This window comes from Hevea brasiliensis, chromosome 3, assembly GCF_030052815.1.
Source record: "Hevea brasiliensis isolate MT/VB/25A 57/8 chromosome 3, ASM3005281v1, whole genome shotgun sequence".
In the NCBI taxonomy this organism is placed as follows: Eukaryota; Viridiplantae; Streptophyta; class Magnoliopsida; order Malpighiales; family Euphorbiaceae; genus Hevea; species Hevea brasiliensis.
The window spans coordinates 5,302,675-5,318,104 of NC_079495.1; the positions used below are offsets into that span (position 1 = coordinate 5,302,675).

Here is a 15,430-nt window from a genome sequence, read left to right on the forward strand (position 1 = left end):
AAAAAAGAATAGAATATATGCACATACGGATTAGTGACGAGAATGAATTATTGTTAAAACAATTCTCTATCATCTTTTATCAGATTGGGGTCACAAAATAATCTGCTTTGTAATGACATATCATTCATATTTTAATTCCAAATATATTTTAAAAAATAGCCCACAAAAATAGCAACATTATAACCTAATTTTTAGTATTTTCACATTTTAAGCACAAACAATTTCTAAATCACTTTGTTTTGATATTTAGGATTTCCAAAACATTTAAATCTACAATTTATTGATACAGATTTTAAAATTTGGATACAATTATTCTTAATATTAAAGGTTTAGACTTTTCCAATCAAAATTAAAAAAATTTTGATATAATTATCAATTAGTGAAAACATCTTTTTTTTTGTTTTTTTTTAATCTTCAATAGACCTAAATTCAAACATATTTTCCACTTCTTTTGTCATCAAAAAATTTAATTGAAAATCAATTTGGTATTGTGAGGAGTTAGGGCACAATAATTCTTTTCTTGGAAATGTAAGTCCAAACTAAACTGGACATGAACACAGTGGGCTAGGTCTTTCAAATCAAAAGCCCAAAACGAAATCAAGTATTTGGGCAATTTCGCTTGGAGTGAGAAAATCAGGGTCCGCTCAGAAAACCCACTTGACATTTGACGACACTTCAGAGAGAGACAGACACCGAGGCAAAGCTTATGCTTTACCATGTAATCTACTGCTGTTGAATCCTGTTGCGGAATCAAGAAAGAGGCAAGATTATGAGACACGAAGAGGTTTCGATTCCTAGCTTCTTCCTTTCATTTCTCTGCTTCAGTATATATTCTCTTCGTATTGAAACTTCAATTTGAACTCAGTTTTTGCTTCTCTTTGAACTTCTACTTCCATAGTTCGGCACTTGGTTTCTTGTGCCAGAAAACAGGTTTTTAGGGCTTTCTTTATACACCCACCGTTGCTTTGCTTGCAAATCTTTATTTTCTTTCTCATATTTTCCCCCCTTTTTTTTTTCTTGCTTTTCATTCTTTACCTCTAGAGGTGGTGTACAAGTACGTAGTGGTGAAGAGGGCATGTGGAGAAGATAAATTAAAATGCTGGTTTGATAAATGAGGGTCAAAATGCAGGCCCAATCTGTTTGTGGGTTTTCTTCATCGAGCCAATTTATTATCGGTTTTTTGCATTTAGTTTATCCATGATGCTAGTTTGTTGTTTAACACAGACCCGCCTCCCATTGAGTGTTCCATTATATTTGAATGGCTCTGGATAAATAGTGTGAGTAGGGTACTACAATTGATAGAATATGATCTTTTTCTGTTTCTCTAATTTTGGATGAATCTTGGTTCAATTTGAGGTTAAGAGGGTTCCATGTTTTAATAAGGTTTGCAGGTATACTCACGAAAGTTGTCTTTTAATTTCCATTTAGTCTGGTTGTATGTTAACATTTTGATATTGGAATGTGATCTCTGATATTAATATAATGCCTATCTTGGAAATTTTATTGAGAATGCAGTTTGTTTTATTATTCAAACTTTAGATTCCATCCGCTGTACCTGTTAGTTAGATTATTATTCTGCATTTTTCTTTGGTTGAGTTTATGACCCTAATTGCTACGGCAAGGTCAGAAAGTTAACGCAGCATCCAATAAGTTGCATGAGTTCTAGTTATACTACTTTCTTTAATCAACTATTTTAACTATGTAGTTACACTTCTTTTGCTTGCAGATTCTCATTCGTTTACTGGAGCCCTGAGTAAGATAAATACTTATTAGTGCAGTTTGCATTTATGGTAAGCTTTCCAGTCACTTATTGTAATAATTTTCTACATTTCCGCATGCATGTATTTTTTTTTTTGGTTTTTTCCATTTAGTGTAATACTTGGATATCAGAGGACTTGAAATGAAGAGGCATTTGAATTTAATGTTGGTTTTAGTGTCATGATATGTAGATTTTGATGTTATAGTCAGATAGATTCATTGAATGGATATCAGGTTTATGTGTGGATGAAAATTAGCTTGATGCTGAACTTAAAATACCTCCCCAAAAAAGTGTAATTTTGAATACTCTTTAAGATTTAGTTGAACTGGATGTTTATTAAGTCCAAATCCTGATTTATACAATTTGAACTAAAATTCAGATACATATCTTAGCATTTCAAAATTTCGGTCCAAATGCAGCATTTTCATTTGTTTATTGGGATAAACCCTTGATAATGATTTTCTATTTCTTCTTTAAGAGTGTATGTACTAATTTCCTAATATTAGCAATGAAATTGTACAAGTTAAGTTGAGGACATTGAAAATTCTGCATTTTATTGTCTTATTTTTTGGGTTTAAAAACTCTGAATGAATTACTGCCATGGACGTTGCTCTTGTTTCGTTGTTATTGTTTTTCTGGGTTCTGTTCCTCTAACTTTTTCTCCTCTCTTGCAAAGACTCTCTTGATGAACCTTGCTTGTGATTCATCTAATAAATCATAATGAAGTATAATGGAATGGGGGAAAAAAAACAAAAGATAGAACGATGAAGAGAAAATGCACTCCATTAGTTTTTGTCAAGGGTAATACACAGTACAAAATAGGTTTTGGTACCTTTTTTTCGGTTTTATTAGAGACTGATAGTGCAGTGCTACATGTAATTTATCGAATAGTTGTAAGTGATGTATTACCATACAACTTCTTGGAATTTAACAAGTTATTCTCATGTTTTTCTTTCTTATTTTTTGCATATATAGTAATTTGTAAATGTCTAATTTTCCAACTTTGCTCATACATTTTCCTATGGTTTCTGATTAATTAAACGGAGGCACTGAGTAGGATTGGTGACCGATCAACCAGTGATGTTGTCGTAAGGCTACGAACGCAGGAAGGCCGAGATGATTGGTTTTATTGTCATTCTCATATCCTGGTAGAGAAGAGCAAGTATTTTGCTGACCGTCTTTCTGAGAACTGGCCAACTTGCCAGATCATTGACTCACGGAATTGTGTTGAAGTCCACTGTGAAGAAGCAGATTTTGATCACTTTGTCAATTTTGTTCGCCTTCTATATGTTGCTATAGATGGCTCATCAGATGACATATGGCATGGTGTGAAGAATGCCCTTGGTATTCTGCAGGTGGCTGTTGAACTTGGGTGCCCACAAATTGTTACCGCTTGTGTGAATTACTTAGAAGCAGTCCCTTGGGAAGAAGCAGAGGAGGAGGAGATTCTAAGGGTCATACCAGGCATGGGATCACAAGCAGAGCCAATTCTTGCCCGTCTTCGACCCGTTAATTCATCAACTATAAGGAGAATTTTTCTGTCAGCTGTTCAGTTTGCCACATCATCACCTCCTTCACCCATGAATAATCTTAAAACTTCTGCACAAGAGCAGCTGGAGTACATGCTTACTGAAGATGATGATGCCCCTCTATTAAGTGCTGATGATGAGATAAAATCTATTGTAAAAGAATGTGTGAAGGGACTATTTTGCAGATTTAACAACCTACTGGACACTTTCTTATTTAAACCTGTAGAATCAGTTTCTGAGTCAGGGAAAATGCAATCATTTCATTGTCATCTATCGGATATGTCATGGGCCTGTCAAATTTTAAGCAAGTTGGAAATCATATTTGAATTTGTCAACAGTTGGGTAGATGCATCCGATAAGGTACTTCAAGTTGTCAAACATGCTAGTTCAGCAGGTGAAATAATTGAGACAAAGTTGAAGGTTATTGAGGTGACATCAAAGGTTTTAGAAGCAATAGGGTATGGCACTGTTATATTGCCTACTGCAAAGCGGCTTCATGTGGTGAAGGCTTGGCTTCCATTTGTGAGGGTTTCAAAACCTTTAATTGATTCTGTGACAACTAATGATGAGGAAGCTATGGAGCTTAAGATGGATGGTGAGATGTGGCAGTCCTTGGAATCTGCATTTGTTTCAATAGTTCTTGCATTGCCTTCAGGAGACCAGGCAGAGATTTTGACTGAATGGTTGGGGAATGAGCATATTCACTATCCAGACTTTACTGAAGCATTTGAGGTTTGGTGTTACAGGTCCAAGATTGCCAAGAGAAGACTAGCATATATAAAGGAAAACCATGGTATGACAGACACACTTTGATAATTTCATGTAACCTATTTTCCATTGTTTCATTAGGCATAAATTTAGTCCAATTTTGCTTAAGCTAGTATTAAGAATTCATTTGTTTCCTTTCATCTGCATATATCAGAGGTTGGTATAGAAAGAAAGGTCCAAGAGAACAAGGGCTGTAGGTGCATTGATTCTTAGCTTATTATTCAAAATATGAAATTGCTGCTAGGTTTTTGTTAGTTCTATATTGCTAGGAACTATTTGATTGTAAAAACTGTAATTGTGAATATTTCTTATTCTAGAACAACTGAATTCAAGATGTATAGTTGTGTAATCTGTCCCCCAAAAAATGAAAGTTCTGTAATCTTTCTATATTTTGGCATTATGTTATAATGTTGGCTTGTGCTGATTTCATGTTTTTTATTCAAGTGGTAGTTGTAGTATCTTAAGCTGAGTTCACGAGTGTATGATTTTTTTGATACTCATAAAACCATGTTGGTTGAGGGTAGTATACTATTGCGAGGGGACCCTTAGGCACTGAGAATATATCTAAAGAGTAATGAACATAGATATCAGCTGGGCAATTGTGAAATATGGATTTGTAGATATCATATCTATGAGTTTAACAATTTGATTTGTATGCATTTTCCTTTTCTAGCGCACACTAAACTTTAACCACTTAAGAAATTGAATGAAGCTATATTGGAATTATTCTAGGCAATTATTTGGGCACTATTGATCTTCTGAATGAAGAATGAATATTGTTGGTGACAACTGGCCATGGGGCATGAGATACTTGGTAGAGAGTAGAAATTTGAATAACTTTATAGATAAACAAAAACCACTGAAGTGGAAAAATATTTCTCTGTGGATTTCTATCATGTTGTTGATATTCTCAAGAAGATAATGGCATTGTGAGATCTATTATTAGCAAACTGTCACGTCCAAACTCCAAAGTCGTGAGAAAAGTGGATACAGTCTATGATATGCTAATCCCTGTAGGATTGGCTTGTGAATAATCTTGGGTGTCTCAGAGCATGAGACTTCTTGCATGATGAAGTTTGGTAAGAATATGAGAGACATATGTGCCCTTCCCCTTGTATTGCCAAAGTCTATTTCAGTAATTTATCCGTTTGATTTATAGGTCAAATTGAATCTGTGAACGACCCTACCAGAAGAATATAGAAATTGTTTGAGAGGATTTCTATCCATGTTAGTAATAATAATATTATACTAGTTTAGGTCAAAGTTATCAATATCCTTGCCAAACAAGCAATCTTTATAAATAAATAGTTATTTTTGCTATATCTGGTATCTTTTGTATATTTTATATCATAATATAAAATAATTGTGTTTCCTTTTCTTCTTTAATTAGGCAATGATTTTGCAACATTTGGATTGGTTAGTTTTATATCAATTCACTCTCGCTGACTTCATTTTCTGCTGCCTCTGTTTCTTTCAAACTTTTCTAGGGCAGACCTTTATGGGGTTCCACTTCTATTCATCTAATCTCATAGGATACATGCATCAGAAAATTATATTTGCAAACAAGGTGACTTGTCTGTGTAACCTTGGTCTGAATGGGACGTGATATTGATGGTTCAAGAAGCTCGCTCTTCAGAGTTCTGAAAATTGACCAATGGATTTCCCTTAAGTCTGGGGCAGCTTATGGCTGATGCTAACATATTGATTTGAAAGAATCTCATGATATTTTTTCGTTTTTCCTCTCCATGATCTAAGAGATGGTGCTCATAAAATGCTAGATTACCAGTGCATTAGCTTTTTTGTATTGCTCTAGTAACTTTGCATGGAAAAACACAGGTGGGATTTGGAATTCAATAGGAAGATTTTAAGTTTGAATCTTGCTAGAATTGGGTGGATGGGTCATGCAATGAAAAAAGATTTGCTCAGTTGCTCCTTTTGTGTAATTCAGCAATTAATGGACTAAAAATCAGAGTTAAAAAAACTGATTGAAACTGCATTGATTGTTTCCTTCCAAGAATGCAGGTGAAAGTATAGGTTGCTGCCAACTGCAGACTATGATCCTGATGTGCAATAAAGAGTTTATAATGAAACCATCAATGCATTTTTTTATCTTATAATTGAAAATAATAATAATATAATAATAATAATAGCTACCATCCATGCATGGAATGACAACATATATGCTCACAATCAATATATATATATTAGTATACCCCAATAATCCTTATGATATCAATCCATCTATCCATCTTCAAAACTTACAAAAATAATATACAATCCTCAACTCATATAATCCTAAGCTGTCTAAGAACTCAAATGGTTATATGCCAAAGTATAGACCTATACTATGTGAAATTTGCTCTTTCTTTACACTACCATGCATTATCCTTGTTCCCTACTAATGGTTGGAACAGCAAGAAATAGTGTGAAGACATCCTGAAGCCATGAAACCTCCACTGGTGACTTCTCCATGGCCTTGTCCTAGTCATCAGGCCACAAAGTCTGGCAGCAGTTGTGCTGCAAACCTCTTTCTGTTCTGAATGTTGATGCTTTCGTAGGCAGTTGAAGAGTGAGGTGTGGATGTGTTAATGCCTCCGAACTCATTCGGTTCGCCAATTTCTACTCTCCTTCCCAATTGAATGCTCTGGTTGGGAAGAAAGCTTTGATGGGTGCCTGATAAGGATAGGTTTTCACAATGGGGAAGGCCAAGAGTGAGAGAAACAGCATTCCCAGGAAACCTTGGTGTGAACTGTTCTGTGTCAAACCTTCCAAGTTCCCCTATTGGGTATTGCCCGAAACCTCCAATGAAGTTGGTTTGGCCTCCAATGAATGAGTAGCCATCCCTGCTCTGCCTCTCATTGCCAAACTTCATTGAAACCTGTTCATTGTTCGTTTCGCCAGGCTTGACATCCATGTTTATGGATGGAACACTAGTTGGGGATTGGATCAACTCAGTGCTTCTAGGTCTCTTTGGACTTCCTTGTGTGATCCCTTCAAATTCAGATGACCCTATGAGGGAGAAGCCAGAGTGGTTTCGTACATTTCCTGCTACAGGGGATGTTGAAGCTGTAGATATTGAAATTGCAGGACCATTCTGGTTTGGAGAACTGTCCAAGGACTTGAAACTTTTAGTCTGATTATCATTAACTGAACCCTTCTCTTGCAGCACTGATTTTGAAGCTGAATTTTCATTCTGTTCGCTCTTGCTAGTTTTGTCCTCTGATCCATTCCGTTCTTGCTCCTTAATTTCCTCCAAGTACATTTCTTCTACCATTGGCTTCCAAAGCCGAACTCGAGCATTTATGAACCAATTAGACACCTGTAATAGAACAGAACATTTAAGCATAAGAATTCCAACGATTGAGAAAGGAATAGAGTTTAAAAAAAAAATGCAGAGTTAGGTGCATACCTGGCTCCTAGTGAGCCCTGTCTGTTTGGCCAGCATGTGCTTATCAGAATCTTTAGGATAACTGAAAGACAAGTTCACAAATTGAACATGAACCAATGAGTAAAATTGTTGTATATCTAAGATGCTGGTAAAGAAAAGAAAAAAAGAAGATCATTTCCCAGTTTGTTGAAGTGCTTACGGATGGAGAAAGTGATCGAAAAGCCAGGCACGAAGAACTGAAACTGATCTTTCTGGCAATCCTCTCTGGGGTCTCCAAGCATTGTGCTGGATCATTCCCAACTGTTGAAGTGCTCGTTGTTGTCGAAGGTGATGATCGACGAATTTGAGCCTTGAACCTTCGAGCTTTCCTCCAAGGCAATCTTCTTCACCTAGGCTCTTGTTTGCTGCTTTAATTTGACCTGTTATTGCATCTTTTAAGCACCGGAATTGCTTGGAGATGGTTTGCAGTGCAAGAGCTGTGTATGTCTTTGCAGAACCAATTCCTGCAGCTTGTTCAAATGACGAAATCACTATCTGCATCTGGTGATGATACTGCCTGTACCTTTGCTCCACCTTCAATTTAACAAGAAATGAACCAACAATAAGTGTTGATCTCTCTCTGATCTAATCTCATGAAAATTCAACATCATTTTGTTCAATTTTCTTCTTTTAAAGCCTAATATTTGTTTGGAGGCGAAAATCCGAACTAACATAACAGATTAATGGCTCTTCCAATTCAAGAGTGAATTATGAGTTGACACTTGAAATCATTCAAGAACTTGGAGAAGCTATGAAAAGATCAAAACATTGAAATTATGGACCCAATTCCTTTTCATGGATCTCTTCAAATGATAGAAACCAATTTCTTAAAATTCCTCATCCTCTCGGCTTAATTTTCACAAGAAACTACTATAGAGAAAACCTCATCACGCCGCAAAACAAACACACAATTGAATTGATCATCCTTGGTTAAATAAATAAATATATTAAAAACCACATACCTCATCAAGCATGCTGATAAGCTTTGCCTTCTTCATCTGAATTTCTTGCCTCTCCGCCGTGGTAAGCTCTGCTCCGCGCTTCCCACCGGCATCGCCACCAGCTGAGCCATCTCCGCCTGATGATTCTCCAATCACCTTGTTGCTATTATTACCGCTAATCCCATTACCCTTCTTGGACAATTCAGTCTTAATCCCATTATTATTCACATTAACAACCTCATCAAGGAGCTCCTGAGCGGCCTTCAAGTACTTGGAGCTCAACAACACCCCTTGAATACCAGACACCCCATTATTAGTCACCCCTGAACCTGAGGATGCTGACCCACCAGAGACCCTAATATCTTCACCTGACACCGCTTGAGCCTGTGACCCATAACCCGGTTGCTGCTGTGACGAAAGGCTCAAAGAGAGTCCTTGCTGAGCGCGTGGAGTTTCACGCGCAGCCGTGGAAGGGTCAACTGGGTTGTAGAGATTGTAATGAATCCTCGGAATAAGTCCATGCAAAGTAGAAGTGTCATGGGAGTCCAAAGGTATGCCGACAAATTGCTGGGCGTTGGGATGCGCGTGAGAGAGGTGCGGTGGAGGAGAAAGGTTGTTAGCGGCGGAGTTGAGGAAGAGGAGGTTGTTGGAAGACGGTGGCGGTGGAGTATCGGAGTATTGGACATAAGTAGGGTTCATGAGGACGAGGGTTTGAAGTCCTTCTGCTGAAGCTGAAGCTGCAGCTGCTGCTTGGATTTCCGGATTCCCATGAAAGTACGTCGCCATCGGATTTGTTTTCTTGGGAAAATTATAGACTTTTTCTCTGGACTGAAAAGAGACTACGTTAGTTAGCTACTTAAACTTCACATCCACATATCAAATCCAAGAACATTAAAAAAAAAAAAAGGAGAGAGAAAACCACTACTTCATCTGCTTCCTCTCTACACGTACATGCATATACTCACACTATACATACATAAATACCTTGCGATAGTGTGGATGCGTTGATCAACCCATCAAAGAAGGAGTTGAAATCGATGGGAATACTCTTACAGGAGGAAACTCTGATATTCTGTTTTCAGTGAAAGCCTGCTGGGAGCGAAGAGACAAGAAAAGAATGAGGAATTCTGAAAGCAAATGAAGATGAAAGAATATATAGCTATGCAAATTCATGGGTCCAAGAACTGAAGTTTGAAGAAATATGAGATCTTGAAAGAATGAATTATTGTGTTGCTTCTTCTTCTTCTTGTTTAACTACAAATTATGGTATTACTGCTTCATCATCCTATAGAGTAAGAACAGAACATCTAGAAGAAGAAGAACAAGAACAAGAACAGAAAGAGGGAAGGGGAGGAGGATATATGGAGGAAGTTTGCTTTTATATATATATATATATAGAAATAGAGAGAGATTGATAGAGAAAGAGAGAGAAGAATTGATTATAGTATTAGTTTTTATATAATTGGAACCTGTTGTGATGGAAATCTGAGTGTGCACGTGCTTCATGATCATCTCATCTGCACTGCAAAGGAAACAAGAATTTTTTTTCACTTACAATGACCTAAAACCCATGAAAGAAAATTAAGAGAAAGAAAGAAAGTACATAATAAGGAAAAAGAGAGGAGAGGAAAAGAAAGGAAAGGAAAGGAAAGGAAAAAAAGAAAAGAAAACTCACACACAGAGACACAAACCTGTCTATATGTATGAATGATGAATAAATCTATGGGATTTGGATGATCAGTCTCTTCACACAAGGGAAAGCCCTTTGTCAGACTAAAATCTCTGCAACTCTCTTACTGAAAAGGAAAAAGAGAAGTAAAGAGAAAGACTTGGTTAAAAAGGCTGAGAAAAAGATACCCATCTTTATTCTCTAATTATCCATACCATTTATTTTTATATTTAGCAATCAAGATTAATCACAAACCTATTTTCCAAAATTAAGTTTCTCTCTTTTTTTTTTCACATTTTTGGGCAGATTTATGAGTAACTCATCAGAAATTATGTATGTTGCTTCTTTTTTCTATCTTTCTCTTTTAATGGGTTTTGAGTGAGGTACCTGCGAGTACATCAAACAAGAGAACTTCTCTGATTTGACCTCCCATTTTTCAAATCATCATTTGCTGCAACCAGAAGGCAAGTGTGAAAATAATATATAAATAATTAAAAATAGTTTTTAATTTTTTTTAAAAAAAAATTAAAATGGGAATTTAGTAGATGAAACAAATTACGGCTGAAAAGCAAGGAACGTCTCTTCTCATAAACCCTAAAGTTTAAAAATTGAAAAAAAGAATTAAAGAAAGGAAGAAAGAGAGAAATAGGAAGCTGATGAATTGATGATGATGGTAAATCATGATGATAGAGAAGACCTGAGTAGAGGCGAGCATGGATGATCAATTTGCAAATAGAATGAAATTTAAATAATTTTCATAAAATGTAAATTAAAATCAGATTAAATTGATTTATTTAATTTAATTTTAATTAATTCTTTAGTTATTTTTATTAATAATCTGTGAATTTAGGAAAAAATTATATAATAAAAAATATATAAAATTTTATTATAATTATTAATTATGATAAATTATACATAAATTTTATTATAATTAATAATAAAAATTTAATTATATATATAACAGTTACACCATATGAACATTCAGAAAGAAGAAAGAGAGGAAAGAGGGTGAGAGGGTCCCTATGCTTCAATTCAATAATAAATATCTGTTTGTCTTTTTCATATTTTTGTTTGCTTTCTTTTCTTTTTTTTTTTTCATAATTTTGGTATAATTTTATTTAAATTTTAAAATTTATTTTGGTTGGATGCCAGTGTTTCAAGATAAAGCAATTAAATTGCTAAGGAACACACAACCAACCACCATACAACAGCTACTTTAATGCTCCAAAAAGGTCTTCATCTAATTATCTTTTTTTTTTTTAATTGTTATCTATTTATTTATTTTTATTATATATATATAAAAAAAAAAAGAAAATTCATATAAAATTATTTTCCAATATATACAATTGAAACGTGTAAACACGTTTCTTTTTAATCTTATGTACCATAAAAAATGAACTCCTCTAAGTCTAAACCTACCAAATTCAATGTTTGGTCCTCATTAAATTCATGCATTTCTCTCAATATAGCCCTACTTCTCACCGTTTATCGATTTATGTGTACTTTTACTTATAAAATTATAAATTTTATATTTTTAAATTTAAAAAATAATTATTTTATTATGAATATTTTTAGTGTATCGAATATATTCTATAATTTGATGTAAATCTAAATGAAAATTACATATTGACAAATAATAATGTATTAATTCGATATAGAGAAATGCATTCTTAAAATTGTTAAGAAAGAAAATGTAATTTTTGCATTAAGAATGTTTTTGACAGTAAATAAATAAAAGAAATGCACAAATGGACCAGAAGGCAAGATCCTTTACAGGACCAGTCTGCTACCCTTCTATATATATATAGGACCGTATATTGAGAAATCATTTCTTCTATCACCATCAGAAAAACAAGGGTAAGTGCAAGAATGAAGCTTTGATGTTAACAGGACTTGGGTTTCAAACAAGGACACAATATATAATTTATTATTTGATCATCACCTGGTAATTAAAAATAGACACTACTGTTAATTAATACAAACCCATTAATTTATTACTGAAATTAATGAATTTTAATTCTACTGAGTCCAAAATTTATTTATTTATATATATATAAATATATTCTTTTCCTATGATTCTTCCACATCAAACACTTTTATAACTTCTCTCTGTCAGCCTTTCACATTAACTAATTTCACTGCTAGTGAAAGCTGCTCATCCACCCCGTATACTTCTGAAAGTACCCATTTGGTCAGATTCTTCTTCAATTATTAGCTGCCCCTCCCTAGTCTTTTCTTATACCCATTGAAAATACTTCTTCTGTAGTTCTGTTTCCTTCCATTAATATCACACCATTTGATTATCAATTTTTTTTTATGTGAAACATTGTTATGTATATATATATATTTTTTCCCTATCTTGGCTTAATTCTGTAACTAAAAAGCACATAACTCATCTGGCAAAGTTAGGTTTGGGTGCAAAATTGACAGATCATATAAAAATATTGCAACCTCTATTTGAATATTATGCAATTTTTTTAACCAATATTTCAAATTTATGAATGATTTCTTAAAATAAAATTGATTAATAAATCTAAATATGATTTGTAAATTAACCAATATTAAAGCATTTAATTATAATAATTATAGCAGTGTCCTATGACACAGTATCAGAATGAATTAAAATAAAAAATGAAGCAGTTATTGTAGAATTGAATGCATATCCTTTATTTTCCGGCAATCTTACGCAAGAATCTTTATCAATAGTTAGGGGAAATCTTTCAATTTTTCAAGCCCAACTTTCAAGGAGTTGATTGACCTTGCTGAAGAAAATAAATTTCTTGGGAAATTTCTTCCAAGAGAGGCTGCCTGCAAAATCAGTTAGCAAAGCTCAGTACTGCATAAATTCAAAACTAAATGATGTGTCAGTAATTGTCCATTGAAATATAAGATTAAAAAAAAAAAAACAAAAGATTGACTGTTGACTTGGTCTTGTAATTAATCCTTCTTATTATTATTATTATTATTATTATTATTATTATTATTTCTTCATTAGTCGCAGTTTAAAAGTGGATTTATATGTATGCAACCATCAAAATGTGGTGACCTTCCAATGTCCTTTTCAACTGCATCAAGACATTGTCAAATGAGAAGGTATATTAATCTACAATCCAAATTTTACTCTGATATATAGCCTTGAGATCATATTCTAGTAGTATTTCTATATTAACTAATGGGTTTTTACTAAGAAGAATGATAAGGAAGTTTCCATACTAGAATCTAAGAGTAAAAGCAACTTCTTTGATGATGACCTATATATATATATCACAATTAACTAATTATTAATAATTAACAAATATACAAATTAGCTATCAAAATCTGAATCTTATATACAAATTATAGATTTTTTAATAAAATATTTAGTGTATAAATAGACTGATTACATATTTAGTAAGGAACATTGTGCCTTTCACATCTACACACATTTGGAAGTATTTATCGAGGTCAAAACTTAGAATACTTCTGTGAATGGGGTTAATTAAACGTAAATTTACCATTACATCAAGATATCAGTAACGAGATTTGGATATGAAATCTCTCAAGTTAAATAAATCTTTCTTACTCTCTGAACCAACTTTTTGAAGGTGATATACAAATTATATTGATGAGCAAGTGATGTTGTTTTTCCCTAGCTAGTACAAGGCCGTACAATTATGTCCCCTTAATGGTAATTAATCCATTTGAAAAATATGAGAAGAAGCTCATATATCACATCATAGTAATCCCAATCCCTAAATCTCTTAGCCAACATATTGAATATTCTATGCTCCATCTCATGAAAATGTATACCAAATATATTTTAAAGCATAATAGCTAGTAAGTGGGAACATATATGCTTCTTTTAAGTGTGTCTATCTATATAGTATTCAATATAGTTATCATGGAGATGGATGCTCTTTGCTTGTCTCTTCTTTTTCAAATTTCCCATTTCTTTTCACAAGAAAATGACTCAACAATTTGAAAATTAAAGCTTGAGATTTCATGCTTAAACAATTCATATATGTGTCAAAAGAAGGCATGAAAGATATCAAAGGTGAAAGAAAGAAGTTGGCATGTGGAAATTTCACAAAGCATAAGCTAATATAATATAGCTACCAATATATATGTGCATCCTAGTTATATACTTGCATCATCATTATCATCATCATTGTATATAATTTTATTGGTTTATTAAGTTAATTAATGTTTAATTAATTTTTATATCTTCTCATAGGTGGTGATGTGAGCAAATTTGTGGGACCATCTTCACCATTAGGTTAGTAAACTATCTTAGAAAATGGGCCATATCACCATATTCTACTTAGTATTTATAATATATATACACTTGGAAAGGTGAAGAAGCTGATTAGTTGAATAGCCAATCTCTAAACTTTTTGCAAATCTTCAGGTATAAAATTAATTCCTGGTAGAAAAAATGAATTTTTAATTTTAGCTAATGTAAAATTATCTCCATCATCATGTATTATTTATTTTTTTATTTACTTAATATAATATTTTTGATATGAACAAATTAAAAATTTTCAATTTACGGTTTATTAAACATCCTTTAATTTTGGTTTTAGTGGCATATATATTAGAGTAGGGATGATAACGGATAAAATACTAAAAAATCATTTTACTCAAATTTAAACTAATTATTATTCTTAATACTCAAATTTATCTCAAATTCAATTAAAATTTATCTTAAATTTACTTGAATTATCATAAACTCTCTTATTATTATTCAAAAAAATATCAAACCTATTTAATTTTATATATTTTAATTAGTAATTTACATAAAATATATCTTTATTAATGATTTATATTTTAAAAATTTTATAATTTTATAAAATGTTGAAATTATATTTATTTAAAAATATTATATAAAAATTTATAAATATTATTATAAAAATATATATTTTATATTTAATTAATTATTTATACAAATAAATTTGAGTAACGAATACTTAATATATAAAACTCGATATGAGTATTAAAATATTAAAAAATTGAGCAAAATATATTTATTTTCATAAATTATTTAAACAATTTATTGAAATTTAAAATTACTAAATTGTATAATATAAGAAATAGTTAGCTAATTTTATTTGTTATAAAAAAAAAGAAATTTAATTTTATTATGTTTTATATATGATAATTCAATTAACATGAAATGATTTTACAAAGAAATAATGTAATTATATATATATATATATATATATATATATATATATAATTTTCTTTGAAAATGATCACACAAGTCAATCCACTGGGTCACACAAGTTAATAAAAAATCGGTCGGATCACTTAAATTTTTTTAGTCAATTTCTTATTTAATTCAACTAAAAACTCAATCCG

General features: G+C 32.5%; 2 protein-coding genes across 10 annotated transcripts; one reads left to right on the forward strand and one right to left on the reverse strand.

The window, feature by feature from the left end:
- The first annotated feature begins 626 nt into the window (after positions 1 to 626).
- Positions 627 to 5,931, forward strand: LOC110642616 (BTB/POZ domain-containing protein At3g05675). Of its 5 annotated transcripts, none has more exons than XM_021794722.2 (4): positions 627 to 784; positions 1,727 to 1,790; positions 2,806 to 4,081; positions 5,544 to 5,931. In XM_021794722.2, the coding sequence occupies exons 2-4, from the start codon at positions 1,788 to 1,790 to the stop codon at positions 5,660 to 5,662; spliced, it is 1,398 nt and encodes a 465-aa protein (XP_021650414.2). In that variant the 5' UTR covers positions 627 to 784; positions 1,727 to 1,787; the 3' UTR covers positions 5,663 to 5,931. The 5 variants fall into 5 exon arrangements, with proteins under 5 accessions (XP_021650414.2, XP_021650417.2, XP_021650418.2 ...); XM_021794725.2 differs by having other exon boundaries at positions 5,549 to 5,931; XM_021794723.2 differs by lacking the exon at positions 627 to 784 and adding an exon at positions 791 to 1,142.
- A 306-nt stretch (positions 5,932 to 6,237) lies between these two features.
- On the reverse strand, positions 6,238 to 10,497 carry LOC110642614 (BEL1-like homeodomain protein 1). 5 transcript variants are annotated; one of them, XM_058143680.1, is made up of 8 exons: positions 10,481 to 10,497; positions 10,116 to 10,220; positions 9,894 to 9,946; positions 9,409 to 9,513; positions 8,446 to 9,252; positions 7,644 to 8,017; positions 7,466 to 7,526; positions 6,238 to 7,375 (listed from the first exon to the last, which is right to left on the reverse strand). In XM_058143680.1, exons 5-8 carry the CDS (start codon positions 9,208 to 9,210, stop codon positions 6,545 to 6,547), a joined length of 2,031 nt encoding a protein of 676 aa, XP_057999663.1. In that variant the 5' UTR covers positions 9,211 to 9,252; positions 9,409 to 9,513; positions 9,894 to 9,946; positions 10,116 to 10,220; positions 10,481 to 10,497; the 3' UTR covers positions 6,238 to 6,544. The 5 variants fall into 5 exon arrangements, with proteins under 5 accessions (XP_057999663.1, XP_057999664.1, XP_057999661.1 ...); XM_058143681.1 differs by lacking the exon at positions 10,481 to 10,497 and adding an exon at positions 10,349 to 10,391; XM_058143678.1 differs by lacking the exon at positions 10,481 to 10,497 and having other exon boundaries at positions 9,409 to 9,516; positions 10,116 to 10,266.
- Between the last annotated feature and the right edge of the window lie 4,933 nt (positions 10,498 to 15,430).

Coding starts and splice junctions, on each gene's coding strand:
- LOC110642616 (XM_021794722.2), top strand. Junction 4,082..5,543: donor ATATATAAAGGAAAACCATG/GTATGACAGACA, acceptor AAACTTTTCTAG/GGCAGACCTTTATGGGGTTC.
- LOC110642614 (XM_058143680.1), bottom strand. CDS start 9,210: ATGGCGACGTACTTTCATGGGAATCCGGAAATCCAAGCAGCAGCTGCA. Junction 8,018..8,445: donor TTATCAGCATGCTTGATGAG/GTATGTGGTTTT, acceptor GTTAAATTGAAG/GTGGAGCAAAGGTACAGGCA. Junction 7,527..7,643: donor TTCGATCACTTTCTCCATCC/GTAAGCACTTCA, acceptor CTTGTCTTTCAG/TTATCCTAAAGATTCTGATA.